The sequence below is a fragment of the Labrus bergylta genome, chromosome 24 (assembly GCF_963930695.1).
Source record: "Labrus bergylta chromosome 24, fLabBer1.1, whole genome shotgun sequence".
Taxonomy (NCBI): domain Eukaryota; kingdom Metazoa; phylum Chordata; class Actinopteri; order Labriformes; family Labridae; genus Labrus; species Labrus bergylta.
This window is the reverse complement of record NC_089218.1, coordinates 13,336,044-13,359,023: the sequence shown is the minus strand read 5'-3', so window position 1 is coordinate 13,359,023 and position 22,980 is coordinate 13,336,044. Positions and strand designations below refer to the sequence as shown.

Sequence of the window (22,980 nt, the reverse complement as noted above, 5' to 3'; positions counted from 1 at the left end):
TCCCTGCTCTACAGATATGCATTAATAAACTGATGACTGTTTATAGAGATTATTTGTGGGATAAGTTATAGGTGGTGTTGGGCCACGCAGGCTTAGGACAGTCAAACAATGGATTTGGGCCTGCACCTCTGTGAGAAGCCTCATTTGAGTTATTCACTGAGATCACAAAGAGGCCTAAAAGGACTCTTAATCCCAGAATCCCCTGCAGTACTTCACACCTACGCGTGAAGTAAGGGGGGACCGGAACCTCTCTCTACTCATTGGAGGGGACCTGAGGTAGACCCCCCCTGAAGCAGGCCAGGCTACAAAACTCCAAGACTTCCATTGCTCTCTCTCTTTCCACGCACTGACTTTAAGTGTTCAGAGACACAAGCTCACCTCCTGTTTCCTGCAACAATCTTCCTTTGTTTTAAGTTTTGGCACGCAGGTAATCCGCGGCCAGCAATGTTCTGAATTCCGAGCTCGGATTTTCCAGTGAACGCATCTCATTTTTTGGAGAGCGTCAGACTATAACAGATTATCAGAAAGATAACAGTCTTATTCTGTACTGCAACGAAAGGACATTAACGGACATCTTTCCACTCGACGGAGAACCAACGAAGCTGCTCTTGCCATAAGGGACCCTCACCGCCATCAGACGCCTCTGCACCAGGACGGACACAAGATCTGTTTTATCGCCGGATTCCTTTTTCCTTCACCAATCGCGGGCAAAGCGATTCACAAGTGAGGCTTAATTAGGTCTTGGCAGAATTAGCTTTAGAGAGTGTTTTTACCATTGATTGATTGATGCAGAAACTGTAATTTTTCTCTTTGTTGGACCACTGCATCCTGAGTTTTACCTATTTAAAACCCTATATGTGTTTAGCGTAAAACAGCGTTATAACCAGGTATTACTCTTCTGATCAGAAAGGCCAGTGTAAGCCGTATTAACTTGAATTCGGCCATTGGTTTGTTTCTGTGAATGAAGGGAATTACTCCGAGTTGTGGCGCGGGATTCGGACTGTGATCCGACCTCTTCAGGCACGCATTTCTCTCCTCCTCTACTCTCCCCTACTCTCCTCTTTTCTCCCCCTTTTACTAACACACACAGACACACACACATATTCCCGTGTACACGCACATCTGGAGACTAACCACCACCGCGCCATTACGCACATAGGCTACACACACATACACAGATTCCCGTGTAGACGCACATCTGGAGACTAACTCCACCACCGCGCCATTACGCACATAGGCTACACACCCACACACACAGAGATCTATACACTCGCGGCCATTCAGACGCCTCAGAGACACAGATCGTGTAGGGCCAAACTCGGTCTCTTTTAGACATTAAGGCCACATTAGGTCTTTGTTAAATGTGCGCCATCGGAAGGGCGACCACGTGGGACAAAGCAATCTCCCCCTCTTCCCCCTTCTCTCTCTCTTTCATCCACAGACACAAACACACACACACACACACACACACACACACACACACATACAACTACACCTTTACACCTCTTCCTCAAGCCTTGCTTGATAATGTTTGTTTGCTTAGATTAGTTTATGATAGTTATTTGTTTAATTAAGTTCATTGATTTTGGATTGATGTTGCTTTGTTTAAATAAATTCTGTTATAATTTTAAGAGAGCAGTTGTTTGTGATTCCTGGTGTATTTGCATCGTGATATAAGCTGGGTGCGAAGGCTTTGTGTACGGATTTCACGCCTTCAATTTATTAAATATAGTTATTAATTATTAATAATATTAGTAATTGAGTAACTAATTTGAGACTGATTTGAGTGAGATTTTGGTTATATTTCCCTGATTACAGGGTGGTACCCCAAACGAGATTAAACATAGTTTAATTATAATTTTATTTATATCATTAATAATTAAATATAATTATTAAAGAATATAACCAAAGTTGACTTGATACAACCCCAACAGTGGTAAACATGGAGGTACAAAATATCTTTCCATCAGATGTAGAATCAAACATTGTGTGTGTGTGTGTGTGTAAGAATCTTTTATTAGTAAAGAAGAAGCTTTAACTGTGTAGCTGTAGTCAGCTACTGAAGCTAGCTAGTTCATGGTGCTGCTAATGTTAACTCCATAGTGTGCTCATACAGTGTTCAGGCCCCCATTTATCCTGCCTGATGCTTTAGGGCGCGATCACACTGGCAATCCGTACTGTGCCCCTAAAGTCCAGTTCGTTTGACCAGTGTGATCCATCCGTACCGTACACTTCGTCAGCCCTGGCACGCTTCGGAGAGGTGTGCTTCAGCACGATACAGTTCATGCACGAGAACAAGCACATGGGTACACAGCGGAAAGCCTTCATTATCAAGAAATCCCGACGTGTTCTGGCTGTATCTGACTAACATGACTCAAAATAAACCACAAAGAAGTTGTCATGTTCTTCGTGTTCTCCGATGTTCTGCAGGACAAATTTGCTAGTGTGAGTGCGCCCTCAGTCACCTTCTGTTCCTCACAGTACCAACAGGTGTTGAAGCTAATGCTAAGTTCTGCTATATCTCTACAGCTATATTTACAGTGAGTGTGTCTTCCTCCTGTTCTGCATGTTTTACACGGTATCTTTGTTCATATCACGTCAGCTCTACTCAACCTGAAATCAGTCCAAACTGCAGCAGTGCTGTGTACCCCATCTGTCTCATTATCACAGAAGCTCACACATTCGATCACAGCACAGGTCATCGGGAGGCGTGGTCTCATAAAAGCACAATAACAGGCACTCTTATAGCTTACTGTCTTAAATCAGGATAAATATCAAGGTTATAGTGCCCGCTCGTGGTAGCACACAGAATATATTCATATTGAAACTATGTGAATCAAAGGAATGAGTCAAAGAACAATCAGCAGAGGAAATAGAGAATCTTCACAGAGAGCCCCGTATAATCCCCCTGCCTTTGCAGCCAAGTCTTTGATGCCTTCGGGTCTTTGGGCATAGCGGACAGATTGAGGAAGTATCCCCCATCGACTACGGCTATATAGACACCACAGCAGTTCTGCAGTGCCTTGAATTCAGAGGAACTGTAGTCCTGCAGACACACATGTTTTTTGAGAATGTGAAAATGCTTCTGGAGCATGTGGGGCTTCATCTCGGGCAGAGACAAAAAATGCACCCCCTCTTTCACAGCTGTGAGTTCCTGCAGCTCAAACACAACCCCATCAACATCATGAATAAAATCAAGATGTTGCTGCAGGTTTACAATTGGTGAAGGGTGGAGGCTCACCCTTACATCCTCATCCTTCAGAAATTCCTCCACAGAGGGGAAGGCCTTGTAGGCCTCCAAGAGGCTCTCCATATTATCCACAGCGAAAGCCTGTAAAATTCTGAGCAAAAATAAATTGCTTCATGAGCAATTTATATTGCCCTGACTTGTAAAGACTGAGGGATGACAATCCTTGTACCCCGAAGGAGAGTGTCATCAGTAGCAATAACCGTCAGTTCATCCTTGATTTTCTTGAATGACATTAATGTAGCGACATCAACCCCATCAGCTAAATCCTGCTTTTCAGACAGTGACTCCCACAAGCCGTCTTTGATCAGTTGAATGACCTTGCATAGCATAGGGTCAGCTTTGGTTGCATCCTGAATTTCAGCCAGTGTCATTGCCTTCGGGACAGCATTTGCAGTAACAAAATTTACATATTCTTCTGCTTGTCTTTCATTGTTTGAAGCATCTTGAGAGGTATGTGATACTCGTGCAGGGTGGCGTGACATGTAATCCGCTGGGTTGTCCTTCCCAGATTTGTAACGGACTATGTAGTTGTACAGCTGCAGACATAGACTCCATCGCTTGATACGAGCAGGTGGTTTGTATTTGGGGTTGTTGAAAATCCATTCCAAAGGTTTATGATCACTGACAAGGGTAAAGGGTGCTCCATAAAGATATATGTGGACATTTTCACAGCCCAACACAATGGCAAGAGCTTTGCGTTCTGTTTGTGAATATTTTTGTTCAATAGGGGACAGCGCTCTACTTGCATAGCTTATCACTCTAGCTGGTTCACTGGGGCCATTTTTTTGTGCCAATACAGCTCCAAGACCTACTTGACTTGTATCAACAACTAGTTCAGTTAGTTTGTGTGGGTCAAAGTAGGTCATCACAGCATCGCTTGTCAGACTCTGTTTCATGTCATTGAGAGATTTCTGGTGCTCTTCTGCCCAGGTCCAACAAGCAGACTTTTTCGTAAATTCCCTCAAAGGTTGAGTTATGGTGGCAAAATCCTTGATGAAACGGGCACTGTAATTTGCCATGTCAAGAAGACTGCAGACCTCACTAGCATTGGTTGGGGCAGCAGCGTCATGAAGCGCCTGAACCTTCTTGGGATCAGGAGAGAATCCCCCCTCTGAGAATGTGTATCCGAAGAAGTCCAGAGTAGTTTGTGCTTATGAGCACTTGGCCTTGTTGAGAGTCAGATTCTTCTCCTTCAATCTCTGAAATGTTGCTCTAAGACCTTGATCATGGGCAACCCTTGTTCTGCCAAACACCAAAATATCATCACTTAGGTTGATAACTCCTGGGATGCCATCCAGGGCTTGTTGAATGGCATTTTGGAACATCTCTGCAGCTGAAGAAACTCCAAAACTCAGCCTTTTGTAACGTCTGAGTGCTACATGAGTGGAGAATGTTGTGCTATATCGCGAGGATGGCTCCAGTTCTAGTTGATGATAGCCACAGTTTAAATCTAGTTTTGAGAAGAACCTGGCTTCATTAAGTGATTGTATCACATCATCTACTGTAGGTGTGAGATGTCTTTCTCGTTCAATAGCTTGATTTGGTATCCTCATGTCCACACAAATGCGCACTGCCTGCGGGTCTTTTGGCTTTGGAACCAGAACTATTGGAGAAACCCATGGAGTAGGACCATCCACCTTCTCGATGATGTCAAGGTCCTCTAGACGTTGCAATTCATCCTCAATTCACTTTCTTACATGAAACGGCACTCTTCTGTGAGGTTGTGTGACTGGATGAACATCTTTCCTTATGTGCAATTTGACCTGAAAGTCGTTCATTTTGCCCACCCCATGAAAAAGGTCAGCATACTCACTGAGGAAATCATCCACTGCAGTCACCTCTGTTTTGATTGGGGTTGTTATGGGCTGCAATGGACTTTGTGGGGATGTGTGCAGTCCATTGGCAACTTTGATGAGTCCCAGTTCACTAGCAGTGTCATAGCCTAGTAAACTGCTATTACTTCCTTTCAACACGTGAAATGTTGCATTTGCAAATTGTGACTTAGATTCCACCAGAGCTGTGATCCACGTGATTTCCAATGGAAGGCAGTGGTGTGCGTGAACCATATGGAAAGATGGGAACCATGCATTTGGTAAGTGAGTAAGTTTTTGTCCCAAAACTCTGCTAAGTTGTTTCATCAATAATATTCGCAGTTGCTCCTGAGTTAAGCATCACTTTTATATTATAGTTACTAACCTTTATCTTTGCATGTGGGATATTTGCTTTTGGTCGGGAAACTGTGTAAAGATATTGTTCAGAAGACTCTGTGTCTGTATTACTTGTTGTTTGAGGTGAAATGCCACTGTTTCCACTGGTGTGTACATAATGCACTCATGTTGACCTTTGATGCCACCTTGTGGCTGCTTAAAGTGACAGCATTTTGCAAAATGCCCTTGTTTTCCACAAGCATTGCATGTTTCCCCCCGTGCCGGGCACAGCATTCCTTCACAGTGGGGAAAAGTACCAGAACAGTTGTAGCATTTTTTTTTCCAGAACTCCCCTCCCCATATCCACAGCCAGAACATCTTCTCTTGAATTCCCTTGAGCTGAACTTTGTTGGGTTTCTTCCATTCCCTTTGCCTGAATCTCAGCAAGTGCCATGGTTCTGCCGAGTGAGAGGAGCTCTGTCAGCGTCATCTCTGGTTTCTGTAGTGCCTGACGCCGCAGTTTATTACATGTGCACGATTGAATAATCATAGTTTTGATCTCTCTTTCGACATCAGGAAAATCACAGGTTGCTGCTAATTGCCGCAGCCTTTTGTGATAAGAGTCAAGAGTTTCGCCTGCTAGTTGTTTAGCTTGTCTGAATTTGTAAGTCTCATATGCTATGTTAATTTTTGGAGAGAAGTACTCACTGAGTTTGTCTTTTGCGCGTTTGTAATCCTTTGCTTCCCCAGTGTCAGTGAGTGTATCAAATATGTCTTGTACACCTTCTCCTGAATAGTGTAGAAGCATTGCACATTTCCTTGTATCGTCCTTTATATCCAGCGCAATTATGAAGTTTTCAAAACGCTGTAGCCACTTCTTCCATTGGACAGACAAATTCTGATCTTCAGTGATATCGAAGGCAGGGAATAACGGCAATGAAGCAGCCATGTTTGTGGGGGAAAACAAACAGTTTAGTCCTCGTCGCCAGTGTAAAGTTTCTGAATAAGATTCCACACAGCGGAGTATGATTTCAAGGTTCTTTAGTTAGCTTTTTAGGTAGCATCACATTCACCTGTAACGGCTCTCATAGCCTCGTTATTCTTCTTCGTTTTCCAACACATCTCTCAACATCAACCCAGAGGGCCCCCTTGTGGGCCAAACAGAACATTACCAAACTACAACATCACATGCATAAAACATAAACATTACAAGTCCACTCCTGAAACAGAGGTAAAACCGAGTTGCTACCTGGTAGTCCTTTTTTCTGAAAAACAGATTTCTCTATCGTATCGAGGTTGTCCCTTCACCAAACATATTTCCAATATGGGAATTGATTCCATTCAGGACATTTAGGGCAACAGGTTACAGGGTAACCTGGCTCGTTGGCGTGCATGACGGGCACCTCTCTCTGCTCATACGGCAGAAAACAAACACACAGACACGGGGCCCCTCGTAGTGCCAACGAGTGCATAAACGCTGCTCAGACAATAAATAAATATTTTGCCCGTTTAACCCCCAGGGGAAATAAGGTAATAAGTAGCGGTGGGTAGCTAAGGCTGCTACTGCTACAAACATAACAGCGTGAGTGCATTTCCTGGGTTGCTATGTCACAATGGCAAATGTAGTAGGCAGGGGCGGAGCTCTGTGTAGAAGCTGTGGGGTTGAATACTCCCCTCCCACATGGTTTTTGTTCATGTATGGATTGCTTTGTTTGAGCAGTTAAGACAGTCCCACTGCTCCAGAACAGGGCCCACAGTCAGCCACACGCCCTAAACCTACGGCTGCTGTAGTGAGAAGGCAGGGGTGGCTCAAGTCTGTACCTCCCCTAATTATTGAAACAGTGAGGGGAGGATAAAGGTCTGTGTCACATGGGCTGAGAGACACAGGCCCCCAGTCGGTGTATTGCTCACGGTTCGTGAGCTAACGCCCTCGGTCCGACCATACACTAGTTAAGCACGGTTGCGGCCAGTGAGTCAGGCGCAGGCGATGTCGGCTACGGCGGACATCCATCTCAATATTTCCATATTTCTCAATTGAAATCACCCACAACATAAGTGTTCAATACGTGCAGAAGATGGACACAGATTGTAAACTCCATTGACATGAACACAAGCTATGCACTAGTTGCTCCCACAGATATGTATGGCGTGCCAAAGTGGCAATTTGTGTAGCTGGAGTTTACATATGGAGATTGGGTGCAATAAATGTATGCTGTGTATGCACTATTTTTGATATCCTGAAGGGCCCTCAGCTGTGCGTGGATTTTCTCAATGCCTGCACGTAGAAGAGGAGCCTGTGTTCACGTCATTGCAGCTAACCAGGCAGCTTCCCCTCTCTCTGTGCTAAAGAAAGGTAGTAGGGGATGAAGAGGCAGAGGATGGCGTTTATGGAGAAACTGTCTTTTCCTCTGAGGGCGATAACTTGTCCTGTGGGCAACAGATGCTGGCTGGCACCCCAAGGGAGGAGCTAGCCTGCTGTTTTGAAATGGTGGCAGGGCACCCAGCGTGCTGGACATTACCTTCCCCCAGGACCATGTGGCCTCCTCCTCGAGGAACACAGAACATGGTCCATGGTTCATGCTGCCGGCATCGGCTCTCGGTTTTGTTTTAAATTGTTTTTAAATTGCTTTAAATTGTTCATCCTTGATGAGCATCTATTGACCTTCTTTAGTGAGCTGGTTTAAAAACTTTTGAAAAAACATTTGAAACTGTGTTAGAAGCCGTGTCTATAGGGTTAGGGTTAGACTAGTTTAACATTTTTCTGACACTTCTCTGAGTAGCCTACCTGCTGCTACCTGTGTGGATCCTGTTCTGAAATGGAAGCTACAACTATGGCAGAGAACAAAAGAGCTCAAAGATGTGAACTATGTGAAATGTTTTTAATCATCAGCTCTGAGGATTTTACAGACAATTTTATATGTGCTAACTGCGGTAGAAGAAATGAACTACAGGAGAAGCTCATTGAAATGCACATGAAGCTTCGTCAGATGACAGAGCTAAACGCTGTTTTAAAAGAGACATCAAAACTTCAGGACACTTTTAATGCTACAGTGTTAATCGGATCAGCCAGTTTGGGAACACAAAACTCTGCTCTCTTTGCAACGACTCTACCGAGAGCCATGTATGGAAATTCTCTCGGAGGAGCACTTTCCTCCGGTCCTTCCTCCACCCATGGAAGCGGGTGGGTGACAGAGGACGGCGAGGAGGACGGACGGAAATCCTCCGTCCCCTACCATCTCGTCCGGAACTCAGGCTGGAAAACTGCTTTACGGTTCTGAGCCCAGACTCGTCCCCCGACCGGCGTCACTCAGCAGCGTGGTGATTGGGGATTCCATCGTCCGGGGGCTCTCGCTCACCTCCCACGGAACCACCGCAGTGCTTCCCTGGAGCCCGAGTGTTAGACCTCAACACCCAGCTTCCAGCCGTGCTTGGAAAGCACTGTAACGTGAGTACTGTGGTGGCACACATCGGCAGCAACGACACATCTCACCGGGAGTCCGAAATATTAAAGGAACATTTTACAACTTTAATTTCCAGTCTGAAAGCAACTGCAAAAAATATTGCTATATCAGGACCTCTTCCAACTCACAAAAGAGGCATTGAAAAAATCAGTTGCTTGTTTTTGCTCAACTTATGGCTAAAATCCATCAGTGATAAGGTTAAGGTCACCTTTATTGACAATTTCAATGTTTTCTGGGGCCGTCCAGCGTTTTTCAAACGTGATGGACTTCATCCAAACCACAGGGGCTCTCAGATGCTTGCCCAAAATATAGTGCAGTGTATCTCTCCATGACCTCTTACCCCTTCTACCACTTTTGATTTTGTTAAAACCATCATCTCCACCCGTCACTTCTTCAGTAGAACTACAAAGGGTCCAAACTTCAATAATCTGGTAAAAGATCCCAAAACATAAATTCTTTGTCAGCAATTAAATGTGCAGAAATGAAAATGGCTCTTTTAAATCTAAGGGCATTATCAAACAAATCATTTATTATTAACGACCTCATTAGTGATCAAAACCTGGATTGTATTTTCCTGACCGAAACCTGGCTGGGCACAGATGCATCGAGGCTTGTCCACCCAGCTACACCTTTTCTTTTTCCTGCAGAGAGGGAAAGAGAGGCGGTGGAACAGCTGCTATCTATAAAGAGGCACTGAAAATTAGGGACAGATTTTGGAGAATTTTGTTCCTTTGAATACAATGCAACATTTTTTATGTTTTTAATGTTTCTGTAAGCCACATATTTTGGCAGTGACAGTATACAGAGCCCCCAACGTAGTTTTCTCCTGTTTCTTAACAGAGTTCTCTGATCTTTTATCTGTCATTCACATAAGTTATGATGCTTGTATTTTAATTGGTGATTTTAATGTACATGTTGACATACTGGCAGATACCAGAGCCAAAGAGTTTTTAGAATTATTAAAATGTATGGGTTTTAAACAGTATGTCAATACATCGACTCACAAACATGGACACACCCTCGATTTGATTATATCATATGGCCTAAACATAAATAGTTCATCCATCACTGACCTGGCTCTGTCTGACCATCATTGTGTGTTTTTTAACTGTTTTGATCACTCTCCTCCCGGTGCAATAGAACGTACAGTTAACAAACGGCACATTACCCCTGAAGTAGCCACAACTCTTACATCACATCTTACAGCTTACATAAATACCACCTTACCATCATCCTGTGAACAACTTGTTACCGATTTTAATTATAAACTGAGGACAGTGCTTGACGCCTGCGCTCCAATCACAACAAAGACAGGTAATACAAAAAAGTTTGTTCCATGGAAAAACAATGCAACCAATGCACTTAAGAGAGACTGCAGAATTGCTGAACGCAGGTGGCGAAAAACAAAAATAAAAATTGATAAAAATATACTCGTAGAAGCAATAAAAGACTACAACAAGAATATTGTAAGAATATTTCTCAAACCTGATAAACAGCTGATGTGGATTTCTGTTGTTGATGATATGTTTGATGATGAAGAAATTGAGACTGACTTGCTTTTAAACAGAATGATTTATTAACAAGTTGCAGAATCACTGAACATGTCTGCCCAGGAGAGTCAAGAAGCCAATAATGATCTCTCTCCACCATACATTGAGAGTGCTATTTATACATAATGTCACAGGACACATGAGGACATCTGTTTTCTGTTCTTGGGTATCTCTCTGGACACAGGGGTCCCCTTGTTTACCTTTCACTGTGGGGGATCCTATCTTGGATTTAGGCATTACCTGGCAAGTCATCACTCATCCTGCCAACAACACCTGAGCATTCAACTGAAGGGGACTCCTCTATCAGATACAAATTCTTTCCAGATGTGTGCAGTATACAACTTAAAGAGCAGTATAATATCTCTGTCCTAGATATTTAAGACACTTCACAGCAACATTCACAACCCCAGACATCTTTTCTGTTACACCCCACAACCAATAACAGCTCATTGCTCTCAGGATCTAAATGTGAGGTTTTTGCTGGCTACTTCAGGGATAAAATAGTTGACATTAGGTCTGGTATGTGTCAGCAAAGCAAGCACACCACACTTTTTCCAGTATCATGTACAATCAGTGATGTCAAGTTGGAACGTTTTGCCCTGGTTGATGCTGCAACACTCAGGACAGAGGTAACAGAACTTAAGCCATCCAAGTGTTCCCTTGACCCAATTCCCATCACTCCTTACAGCTAGGTGTCGTCCCTATCGATTTTAAGACTACCTTAATTAAACCTCTTTAAAAAAAAAAGGGAACCTGGATATTTTAATACCTAGTAACTTTAGACCCATCTCAACCCTGCCATTTTTAAGCAGAATTTCAGAGAAGTTAGTTTTTAATCAGTTGAGTGCCTTTTTAACCTCAAACACTACATTAGAAATGTTTCAATCTGGCTTTAGGGCACGCCACAGCACTGAGACCTGCTAAAAGTAGTTAATGATATCAGAAAAAACTTAGACAACAACAAGCCTTCTGTTCTGGTACTACTCGACCTCAGTGCTGCTTTCGATACTGTTGACCACCAGATTCTTTTAGATAGACTAAGTGAGCATGTAGGCCTATCTGGAAATGTTTTTAACTGGTTCACCTCGTATTTGTGTGACAGAATATGTTTTGTATCGATAGAAGACTACACCTCCAAACAATACGAGGTCTCCAGTGGGGTACCACAAGGATCGATTTTATGACCATTACTTTTTAATTTGTACATGTTACCCCTGGGTGGTGTCATCAGGAGGCATGGAATCTCTCTCCACAGCTATGCTGATGACACTCAGCTCTGTGTGGCCGTGTCTCCTGATGACACCAGACAAATTGACTCACTTTTTAATTGTATTTTAGATATAAAAGCCTGGATGTCACAGAATTTTTTGCAGCTCAACCAGGACAAAACAGAGGTTTTAATCATCGGTTCAAAGGTTCAGAGAGAGAAACTGGCCCCCAAATTACAAAAAATAGGACTCAACGCAAGTCAAGAAGCACAGAATCTTGGGGTGATCTTTGACTCAGATTTTAATTTTAAGGCCCACGTGAAGGGTGTCACAAAAACATTTAACCACCTGAAAAACATTGCCAAAGTGAGGCCATTTCTCTCTCTGAGCCAAACAGACAGACTAATGCACGCTTTTTTCACTAGCAGGCTGGACTATTGTAACGCTCTCATTTCTGGTCTTCCTAAAAACACAACCAATCGGCTACAGCTACTACAAAACTCTGCCTCGCGAGTACTGACAAAGAGCAGAAGGAGAGCACACATCACACCTGTTTTAAAATCTTTACATTGGCTGCCTGTGAGTTTTTGTGTTAATTCTAAAATTATTTTATTAGTTTATAAAGCATTACATGGCCTTGCACCAGACTACCTATCAGATATGATTTTAGTTTATGAACCAGTACGGCCCCTCAGATCCTCCAGTTCCTCTCTTTTAGTTGTTCCAAAGAGCAGGACAAAAACCTTTGATGATGTTGCTTTCAGATGTTACGCTCCGATACTGTGGAACAACGTTCCTGAGGGTCTGGGTCTATCGAGATTTTTAAACACAGTCTTAAAACTAATTTATTCAGTCTGGCTTTTATATAGTGCTTTATATAAATTCAAATCTTAACATTCTTGTATTGTCTTTTTATCCTACTACAATTTTAAATATTCTTCTCCTATATAATTATTTTAATATCTTATTGCTTTTATGTGTTGTATTTTATTTTTTCATTTGTATACTTATTTTTTTCATTCTTATTGGTGTGCATTAGTCTCTCAATGATTTTATCAATGATTTTATAAACTACTTTTTCGTCAATAACTTTTCTGCACTCTTGTAAAGCACTTTGAACTGCAAATAAAGTTTGATTGATTGATTGATAGCTCCAAGGTAGGTAATTTCACTTGCCAGGAGCAAAGCATGAGTGGTCCTCAACATGCAGAAGTTTTCTAACATGTTTTCATAGAGAGCAGGTACCTTGTGGGACCCGCTTAAGGTGTCAGCAGATCCCTCGGCTATGTTTGGGTACCATACGGCTTTATTGTTGCAGAGGGCACATATCAGTCCCCTCTGCACTCAGCAGACTTGTGGGGGCCTGGCGGGGAATTCCAGAGGTTCTGGACGGACAAGGGCGTCTGTGCCACGCCCATGCCCAAGCTTGGGTGCATTGTTGTGTTAGCATGCTAATGCTAGCGATCATTATTATGCTCGTATCTTCACACTGCATGTAAATTTACCTGAAATGAGCGTGAGCTAGAAACACAGTTAAGCAGTGAGTACAGTATGTTATTCTTCTTTTCTCTAGTCCCTCCATTAAACAACTTTTATACACAAGGGGATGAGCCGGCCAGCCATCCTGGCGATGTAAACAATCTGAAAATATGACTCGGAAAACTCGGAAAACATAGCAGACAGTGGGACTCGTGTGTTACACCCATTGTAGACAGTATAGTTATTTTCAGAGGATATACTTGATTTCTATTACATTTAAGTGTGAAAAATCGCATATAAAGCATGTTGGGATTTGTAGTCCAGCAAGGTTTGCTGTAATGTAGAATGTCGTGTAAAACTGGGACATCCCTTTTTTTCAGTTTATGAACATCTGTTAGCAGAGAGGAGGAGCAGTGAAGCTAATCTGTAGTTTTTAATTTCTGTGTTTCTGTAGTCCAAGAATCGTATAAACAGGGATGATGGAATTTTGAATCAACTAATGTGAGAGATTAAAAAAATAATAATACTGTTTATCCCAAATAATAAAGTAACAGGCATTATGTCACACCTGAACACTGATACTGTTTCACTTAAGATGGTTTACTTTAACTCTTAATCCGTCACAGATCAAATGTTCACACATTGAGTGAGTATATTCTGCACCTAAATCTATGTTGTGTTAAAAACGATGGAGTCTGTGCAGCAGGGTTAGTCTCACCTTCCCCATCGTGATGCTCTCCAGACTCATCTGTGATCAAAGTATTTATCGATTAATCAAATGTGCAGTGTACAGCAATGTCATACTCAAATGTGGCAGATTTACATTTCAGCAGAATGTGTGTGAGCTGTTTTATTTGCTTTTGCTCCAGTTTGATGATGACAGTGAATCAAACAGCTGCTGTAACAGAGACACGACGGGTAGAAAACGATCTCCTGTTTAACTTTGAATAAATAAAATGAATTGTTGCTGTTTTCAGCTGAACATTTTTAATAGAAGATTTAAAGACTATTCGTATTCTTTGTTTAATGTGTTATTTTTCAGATAAAGTGAGGTGAGGACTCACATAATGAACACAGATTTTTATCAAAACACAAACATGAAACAGGCTTTATGATATGTCTGCTCAGAACTGTTGCAGGATATAAAACTACCTTAAACAAAAGTGACTCGACTCCATGTTCACTGACTTCTCGTCTCTCAGGCGCTGACATGAAGTGAAATCAAACCCAACCAGCAGGGGTCACTGTTGTTTTGCAGAGAGATCCTTCTCTCACAGGTTACTGGTCTCAGGATTCAACAGAGCTGTGATTGAAATCCCATAATTAAAGTCCACACAAAGGAAAGTCAAACATCACAAAGGTATTTCAAAATGCATTTTTTTTTTATTTTCTGTTCCAAAGATGTTCATGACATAAAGAACTGCCATCAGCACATGTCCATGATGCGCCTGATGGAGCTGATGTTGGACATGTTATCCATGCTCATGTCGCGCAGGTTCCTGTACTCTCCGGGCCTCACGTACATCATCTGGCCTCTGAAGCTGGGCTGCTCAAACATAAGCCAGTGTCCGTCCATCACATTACAGGACTGACAATCCGACATGCTGAGACGATCCTTCACACTGTCGCAGTCGTCCACGAGCTCGTGCATCTGGCCTCCAAAGTTCTCTCGTTCATAGATCCTCATCCTGAATGGCCCACGGTGCTAGGAATAATAAAAAAAAATGTTTCTGTTGAGGTTAGATGTTTACATCTATTTGATCAGAGATTGGTTTTAAGGCAAGAGTTAATAGATTACAGTACAACAGACCATTGCATCACTTTTTGAAGATGGTTATAAATCCTACTTATCAGATCGATCTCAGTTTGTACATGTTAATGATAAGTCCTCTATGCACTCCAAAGTTACCAATGGAGTGCCACAAGGTTCAGTATTTTGGGCGGCTGTGGCTCAGTTGGTAGAGTCATCACCTCTCAACCAGAAGATTGAGGGTTCAATCCCCAGCTGAGCATCATGTCCATCATGTCCTTGGGCAAGACACTTAACCCTGAATTGCTCCCGCTGCTTCAGTGGTGGTGTATGAATGGATTAGTTACTTCTGATGGATGTTACTACATAGCAATCACTACCATCAGTCTTTGAATGGGTGGGTGTGACATGTGGTGTGAAAGTGCTTTGAGTAGTTGGAAGACTAGAAAAGCTAAATAAGCTGAAGTCCATTTACTTGGACCAATTTTCTTCACATTATATATGCTTCCTCTTGGTAATATTATGAGAAAATACTCCATAAATTGTTATTGTTATGCAGATGATGCTCAGCTTTACGCATGAATGAAGCCTGATCACTTATAGAAACCAGAAGCATACCTTAAGGACATTAGGACCTGAATGGTTGATATTAGCTTTGTTTATCTAATGTTTGATATTATCTCTGTTTATCTAATGTTATGTTGATATAATTTGATGTAATCTTTGGTGTTGTTCGTTCCAACATACCGTGGGGATCATACGGCTTGACCGGATGCAGTCGCTCATACTCATGCCCATCAATTGCTGGTTGTCAGGGTACTCGCCCCTCCTCACCAGCATCTGGTGGCCCATGAAGTTGGGTTTCTCGTAGACCATGAAGAGGCCACTTTCCACCCTGCATGAGTTACACCTACTCAGGTAGGATGTGAGCTCGGGGCAGTCACTGCTGGTCTCATAGGAGCGACCCTGGAAGTTCCTGTCCTCGTAGAAGATGATCTGGAAAAGACAGATGAGAACTCAGAGAATATTTCTCAAATATTTTAACTGTGTGGAAAATAGCTCAAGGCTTTTTAACTTTTTAAACTCTTTTTTTATTGAACATTTGGAAGTTAATTCTGACTTTCATCCGTTTTTATAACTTTATTGTCCTACAGTTTACACAAATGTTCTCTTACCCTCCCCATGGTCATGATATTTAGGAGCTAATCCCAGATATACAGCTTCAACATCGACCCTTTTCCCTTTTTATATATTACACAGCTGTAGTATTTCTGCATGGCTTGTGCTGAAACCTTTGAGTCATCACTCTATATTGTGGCCGTGGGCGGCTCTATAGGATAGCCGGCTTCACTGTACATTGGAATCTGTTGTAGTTATTGTTGTGTGAATATATGGCTTTAATGCTGGATTCCTTTGACTATTTAATTTAGACATCCTCAGTGAAAATCTCTTTACAGAGAATAACAGATGTGATGATGAAAGTGAACATTCTGAAAACAGATAGATGCACATCATGTTCAACACATTTCGTCCTGGAGCTTTCACAATAAAAAGGTAAAATGTATTTCTTTTGATGAAGTTTAGCCGCTGCTCTGACCTGTGATGACCTATATAACTGCATTCACCATACAATAATAAGAATTCAGGTGTGCTGTAAATTGAATGCAGACCACGTGAAGCTGGTGATGAGTCATGATGTTTCACACAAAGGCGTGACAGGTGGTTTTCAGCCAATCATCCTTATAAAAGTCGACCTGCGCTGGCAACTAGGCAAAAACCAGAACCGTCATCATGGGCCGGGTACTATGAACATGTGCTGCTTTCATGATGGAGAAGACTTCTTACGTTTTCTAGTTTATAGATACAGTGTGATGCAGATATGATTGGTTCCTGTCTTCCTCCAACAGAATTCCTTCTAACCTCTGTATCCTTCTCTCCTGCAGATTATTTTCTACGAGGAAAGGAACTTTCAGGGTCGCTCCTATGAGTGCAGCAGCGACTGCTCCGACCTCCACATGCACCTGAACCGCTGCAACTCCTGCCGGGTGGACAACGGATGCTTCGTGGTGTACGACCGCCCAAACTTCATGGGAAATCAGGTGTTCTTGAGGCGGGGGGAGTACTCGGACCTGCAGCGCATGGGGAGCATGGCGGGTATGATGGGAATGTCCCTGATGGACAACATCCGCTCCTGTCGCATGATCCCCATGGTAAGACAGTCTGGTCTGAATGGAATGATTGGCTAAGTCTATGTGAACTACAAACGTTATCACCTGAAACATCCAGAGTCCAGATGTAAAAAAAGTTCCGGGAAACTGATGGTCTAATATGGTTTGTGTTTGTCAAACAGCACAGGGGACAGTTCAGGATAAGGATCTATGAACGAGAGAACTTTGGAGGAAAGATGAACGAGCTGATGGACGACTGCGAGTCTCTGCAGGATCGTTACCTGATGTCGGACTGTCAGTCCTGTAATGTGATGGAAGGACACTGGCTGATGTTCGAGCAGCCTGGCTTCAGAGGCCGGATGATGTACGTGAGACCCGGAGAGTACAGGAACCTGCGCGACATGAGCATGAACAACATGTCCAACATCAGCTCCATCAGGCGCATCATGGACATGTGCTGATGGCAGTTCTTTAAGTCATGAACATCTTTTGGAACAATAAATTAAAAAATATTTTGAAATACCTTTGTGGCCTTTGACTTTCCTTGACTTTCATTTTGGGATTTCAAATGCAGTTTCGATTAAATCATTCAGGCAAGGTGAAAAGAAATGGTGACAGTCATGCATCCATTCATCTCTTCTGTCCTGTTAATAAAGTCATCATCATCCATTAATCTCTTCTGTTCTCATCAAAAAAGTCATCATTAAATTAGGTGGAATATACAGTGTGATGTAGTTCTAAGTTCAGATCTGCTCTGTTGACTCAGTAGACACCCCCACTCCCATATGTAAGGTGCATATGGGAAAAAACAAAGTCAGGAAGAATTCAGGGGCAGTCTCCAGTCTGACATGTTTGAAAAGTTTTGAGGAGGGATTTGTGAAAATCCCTTTAAAGTTACGGGGCCACGGTTTTGCATTCTCGTGTGCTGCTACATGAATCAAAGTGGCTATACTGAATGTGCTCATCAAAACTGCTGGATCTTGGCTTCAACACCATTATAAAGCTTTTAACAAAGATCTTTGGCCAAATAAAAAGTGACATGAAACATCTGAAATATAACATTCAAACATGACAGATTACTTTGTATGGTATAAGTACTGAAAGACAGACCTTAGAACAAAAACACTCAACCAAAAGGACTTGGGGGGGGGGGGCGCTTCTGAACTTTGTTAACCTCAATGTGTAGTGTGGGTGAACTTGGAATTTATTAAGGAGGCTCTTGAGGTCTTCGTCTTTTCTTGTATCTCTCCCGGAGGACGTTGGGTGCATTGAGTCCAATCGGACCTCCTTTGTGGAAGCAGCTGTGAAGCAGCTGTGACGACTTGTAACCTGAAGACGTGAGGCGTTTGCATGGCGATGGCCTAAGAACCGTTGGTGCACAACAGCAGTGAAGGGGTTAGGGGTCTCCAGTAGCAGCAGACAGGTCTCTAGAAGGTTAACGGCTTCTGTGGCTGGAGACAGAAAAAAATGGGTGTGGTAGGAGTTCAAGAGGCGATGGAGAAGAAGCTCTGTTGACCTCAAGGCGGCAAACTGTGATAGGGTTCGGGTCAGGGTTCAGGAGGGAAAACAGGGCTTGGCTTTAGTGAATTCTTTTTTTTGTCCCAGCTCTAGTTAAAAGTTTACACTTTAAGGAACTCCTGAAACAGACCAATATGTCTGGAAATCTTGGAAGGGGACGCTGAGGTAGTTAAGAAGCTCCTCAGTGGTACCAAGTGTGGACCCTGACTCATCCTTTTTGAGCGGTCTTGGTTAACAAACCGTACACTGTAAAGAGAACAAACCATATGACGTCATTTTATAGGCCAACCCTGAAGTAGCATCGCCATGGGGTCTAACGAAAATTCCCCTATGGGATTTTGGATCATTGCAGAAAATAATCTCTGTGGTAAACGCACGTTTCTGAAGTGTAGGCGTTTTGTTCAGCAGGATAATCTTCACAAATGAACGCCATTTTTATTTTGTTTGAAGCGTTAATGCGGCCGACAGAAACTAACGTTATGCTAAAGCTAACTAGACCACGGTGGGATGATTGTGACGTCACTAGCGTTATGCTTCAGACGATCTCTGATAAACTAATCCACATAGCAATCCACATAAATTGTTTACTAACATAATATTCACCTTAACCTAAAGATTAAACCTACAGGAGACATCTCAGACTAGTGAGAGAGTTCCCGGCCTCTGTGTCCGACGTGATGACGTTTAATGTCCCCGACAACCACTGTAGTCACATTTAGCCACTTGTTAGCAACCGCCTTTTTAAAGACGCGTAAAAACTTCAAAATTCACAAGTGGGGGTATTACCTAACGTAGTTTATGTGGTTTAACAAAACGGCAACATCTCTTCAGCTTGTGTTAACCACAGACCTCTTTTCAGGCGTCTAACCACAAACCCGTTGACTTTCAGACGATAGACCCCATGGCGCTCAAATGCTAACTTACTTCCGGGTTTTAGGACTCAGTCCTGTGGCGCTGTAAAGTGGAGGTTTAGAGTATTTGGGGCCCTCAGGAGTTCATCTATGCTTCGTACAGATGGTGTGGTTCTGTTTGCATCATCAGACTGACCTACAGCAGGTACTGAAGCTGAGTGTGAAGTGATCAAATGAGAGTCAACATCTTTATTGTAAGAAAGACATTTTTATGATTTGCGTCATAGAATCAAGTGTATATATATGCATTAGGAAACCCTACTTCATACAACATTAGAGTCAATACTCTTAAATGTGCATTTGGACTGGCGTTTTGTCGATCTGATTAACTGTAAATAACTTCCTGTTTAAAGTTGTTTGTTTTTTGGTCAGCAGCTCTGCTCTATGAGACGAGTCACATGCAGACAGAAACTCATTCTGGAGCTTGTCCATAGACAAGTTCACAATATGAGGGATGAAGGAAAACAAAGCCGAAACCAAAAGAACGAGTGATGCTGACATGAAGAGCGTTTCACTCTGATAGTCAATCTTATAAAAGCTGCTGCTGAGCTCAGAGGACGGGCAGAGCTGACATTCGCTTCAGGGGAGCATGTTAGATATTCAGTCCAACACATGTGAAATGAGTGTTGATGTATTTTTACTGTATGTGTAAAGAAAAACAAGAATCTTCTCGTGTTGATGAGGATAACTGTGTCCTGTTGTACGATTAACATGCACATTAAAAAGAAACTCTGAACAATCACATATGAAGTTTCATCTGAGTTTTCATGATATGAAGTGTCTTTTTTCTCCCTGTTGATTGAAGATAGATTTATAAAGTTGGTATAAATGATATTTCATTCTGGGGGATCTGCTGTCATCCAGATCCCATTGAAATGGAAACCTCTTGCTCAAAGGAATCAGCTGATTGGCTCATTAAACACACAGTGTGTTGTGTCGAAAAAAGCTGACACGCTCAGTCTTTGTTGTGAAGACAATGACTTGGGTCATCTGAGGGTTATAAAAGCAAGCGTGGAGCTCAGTGTGACCACGCTCAGCCCTCACAATGGGGAAGGTAAGGCTGCTTGTTTTGATGTGCATGGATGCATTTATCACAAACTGCTGAACTGGAAGTTTTTCTTCATCTGCTAGAAGTTTCAAAATGTCCCTTCGTACTAGTCAACAGCGTGTTCAATAAAATGATCTTTAACCCTGCAGATCATCTTCTACGAGGACAGGAATTTTCAGGGTCGCACCTATGAGTGCAGCAGCGAGTGCTCGGACCTGCACTCGCACTTCAGCCGCTGTAACTCCATCAAGGTAGACAGCGGAAACTGGATGGTCTATGAGAGACCCAACTACATGGGCTATCAGTACTTCCTGAGGAGGGGGGAGTACCCAGACTACCAGCGCTGGATGGGATTCAACGACTGTGTCCGGTCCTGCAGGATGATCCCTTCGGTAAGAATTGATTTTAGAGATATCATTGATAAAATAAATTACGTTGATAGTCGTCCACTGCCCCAGAGGTCATAATCCACCTTGTCCCTGCAGCATCAAGGATCCCACAGAATGATGATCTACGAACGCCCCGAGCTCGGAGGACAGACGATGGAGCTGACCGATGACTGCCCCTCCCTCCATGAACGCTTCCATCACAGCGACATCAACTCATGCAACGTGATGGATGGAAACTGGATCTTCTACGAGCACCCACAGTACCGGGGACGGCAGTACCTGCTGCGTCCCGGTCAGTACAAGAGGTTCAACGAGTGGGGGAGCATGACTCCCCGCGTTGGATCCATCAGACGGATCTCTATGTGAGAGACACTGTTAATGTCAATGACTGTCAATAAAGCTTTCCAGTAAAACTCTTCAGTGGGCTCCTTATTTCTTCAGGGTCCTTGAGTTGAGAGGTTTGGTGGGTTCAAGGTCTGTTGAGGCCAAAGTTTGGAGTATCTGAAGGTCTGTTGAGTTAAGAGTTGGAGGGTTTGAAGGTCTGTTGGGTTTAGAGTTGGAAGGTTTGAAGGTCTGTTGGGATTAGAGTTGGAAGGTTTGAAGGTCTGTTGGGTTTAGAGTTGGAGGGTTTGAAGGTCTGTTGAGTTTAGAGTTGGAGGGTTTGAAGGTCTGTTGGGTTTAGAGTTGGAGGGTTTGAAGGTCTGTTGGGTTTAGAGTTGGAAGGTTTGAAGGCAGGGGCAGACTGGCCATCTGTGTGTTCTGGAGAATCCAGGATGGCCGGCGGCCAGCGGCCGCCACGCAGTCATCACCAGTTTTTTGTTTTTTTTCCTGCTAATCTACTGTTTCACACTCCAGTCCGGTAGGTGGCAACAATGCGTCTTTAAATTGGATGCCAGCCGGCAGCCGCCCGTGCCCACCAGGTAATTGAAAAGAAGAAGAAGAAGAAGAAGTAGTAGCAGCGAAGACGATCTTTGGTAGTAGTAGTGAAGCACAAAAATATGGATACCGTCGGTAAAAAACGCAAAGAAAAGGGTGGGGCTGAGAAGGCGAGGGAAAAAAATGTGACATTTAGAAAGTGAAGCCGCTAAATATCGCAAGCTCACTGAAATGTTCAGCAGCACAGCCGGCAGCAGCACTAGGACACAAGTTGATGTTAGCAGCCGCATCCAAGAAGTTAGCAGCATGAGTGAAGAAGAGTGTGTCAAGGCGAGCCAGACAGTTGTGCAGCATCAGCATGGTAGGGCACCTGTGATGATGAGGGACAGAGAGATGAGCTGGTGGAAGTTCCACAGACAGATACAGGGCAAGTAAGTATGGAACATGACATGAGAGAGGGAGAAAGAGAGTTACTTGCTGGCTGATGTTAGCAAATGTTATTCAAGTGTTGCTACATTTTTATCTATACCCAGTTTGTGTTGCTCAGTACAATGCAAAAAATTAAATGAAATAACATAAAGTGAAATAATGATTATAGTAGTTAAAACAATCTCCACTTTAAACATTTTAGGTGTAAAATGCTACATGCAGTAATATTAAGAAATAGGCTATATACTGTATATATAAAAAACTGCTTTTACTTGTTAAAGTTTTGGTAACGTTACAGTTTTCTGATAATACTTACAAACTTTGAAGACTTTGAATACAGAAGTTACATTTGTAGTGGTGTATTTTCATTATTATTTGTGCAGTAAGTTAATTACTGCATAAATTAATTAAGATTATTGAATAATAAAGTAATCATAAGATTGCATGGAATAGATGATGTTATGATCAATTGGATACGTAAAAAAACAGTTTTTTTTTAAAAATCCATTCCATCATTTGTTTATTCAGGTTGAGCTTAGACCGAGGGCAGAGGATGACACCCACGCCAGCTCAACCTTAAATTCAGACAGTCACAGCCTAGAGGTTTTTTTTTCTTACCACCCTCAGAAGAAGACAAAATACCTGACAGTAGAGGGACTGCAGTGATGACACCTTCATTTCTTTGTGAGTATTCAAGTAAGACTAGAATACTATGCTCTTAACACAACATCTAGTCAACATCAGTGCTATTGCTGTAATTTGGATAGGGTATAGTGTCATGAGTCATGATTAAAGT

The 22,980-nt window shown here is 42.7% G+C and overlaps 3 protein-coding genes across 3 annotated transcripts; 2 read left to right on the top strand and 1 right to left on the bottom strand.

Annotated features, from left to right (window-relative positions):
* Positions 1-14,458: 14,458 nt before the first annotated feature.
* LOC109996584 (gamma-crystallin M3) lies at positions 14,459-16,138 on the bottom strand. Its single transcript, XM_020650781.2, has 3 exons — positions 16,021-16,138; positions 15,593-15,841; positions 14,459-14,800 (listed from the first exon to the last, which is right to left on the bottom strand). The coding sequence occupies exons 1-3, from the start codon at positions 16,033-16,035 to the stop codon at positions 14,522-14,524; spliced, it is 543 nt and encodes a 180-aa protein (XP_020506437.1). The 5' UTR covers positions 16,036-16,138; the 3' UTR covers positions 14,459-14,521.
* Positions 16,139-16,507: 369 nt separating this feature from the next.
* LOC109996583 (gamma-crystallin M3) lies at positions 16,508-17,535 on the top strand. The gene is made up of 3 exons (XM_020650780.2): positions 16,508-16,645; positions 16,789-17,055; positions 17,196-17,535. Exons 1-3 carry the CDS (start codon positions 16,637-16,639, stop codon positions 17,472-17,474), a joined length of 555 nt encoding a protein of 184 aa, XP_020506436.1. The 5' UTR covers positions 16,508-16,636; the 3' UTR covers positions 17,475-17,535.
* Positions 17,536-20,385: 2,850 nt separating this feature from the next.
* Positions 20,386-21,297, top strand: LOC109996573 (gamma-crystallin M2). The gene is made up of 3 exons (XM_029280575.2): positions 20,386-20,496; positions 20,640-20,882; positions 20,976-21,297. Exons 1-3 carry the CDS (start codon positions 20,488-20,490, stop codon positions 21,243-21,245), a joined length of 522 nt encoding a protein of 173 aa, XP_029136408.2. The 5' UTR covers positions 20,386-20,487; the 3' UTR covers positions 21,246-21,297.
* The last annotated feature ends 1,683 nt before the right edge of the window (positions 21,298-22,980 follow it).

Excerpts from the sequence above, each read along its gene's own strand:
- LOC109996584 (XM_020650781.2), bottom strand. Across the intron at positions 14,801-15,592 it reads CAAGCCGTATGATCCCCACG|CACCGTGGGCCATTCAGGAT; the intron begins GTATGTTGGAAC and ends TATTATTCCTAG.
- LOC109996583 (XM_020650780.2), top strand. Across the intron at positions 17,056-17,195 it reads CCTGTCGCATGATCCCCATG|CACAGGGGACAGTTCAGGAT; the intron begins GTAAGACAGTCT and ends TTTGTCAAACAG.
- LOC109996573 (XM_029280575.2), top strand. Across the intron at positions 20,883-20,975 it reads CCTGCAGGATGATCCCTTCG|CATCAAGGATCCCACAGAAT; the intron begins GTAAGAATTGAT and ends TTGTCCCTGCAG.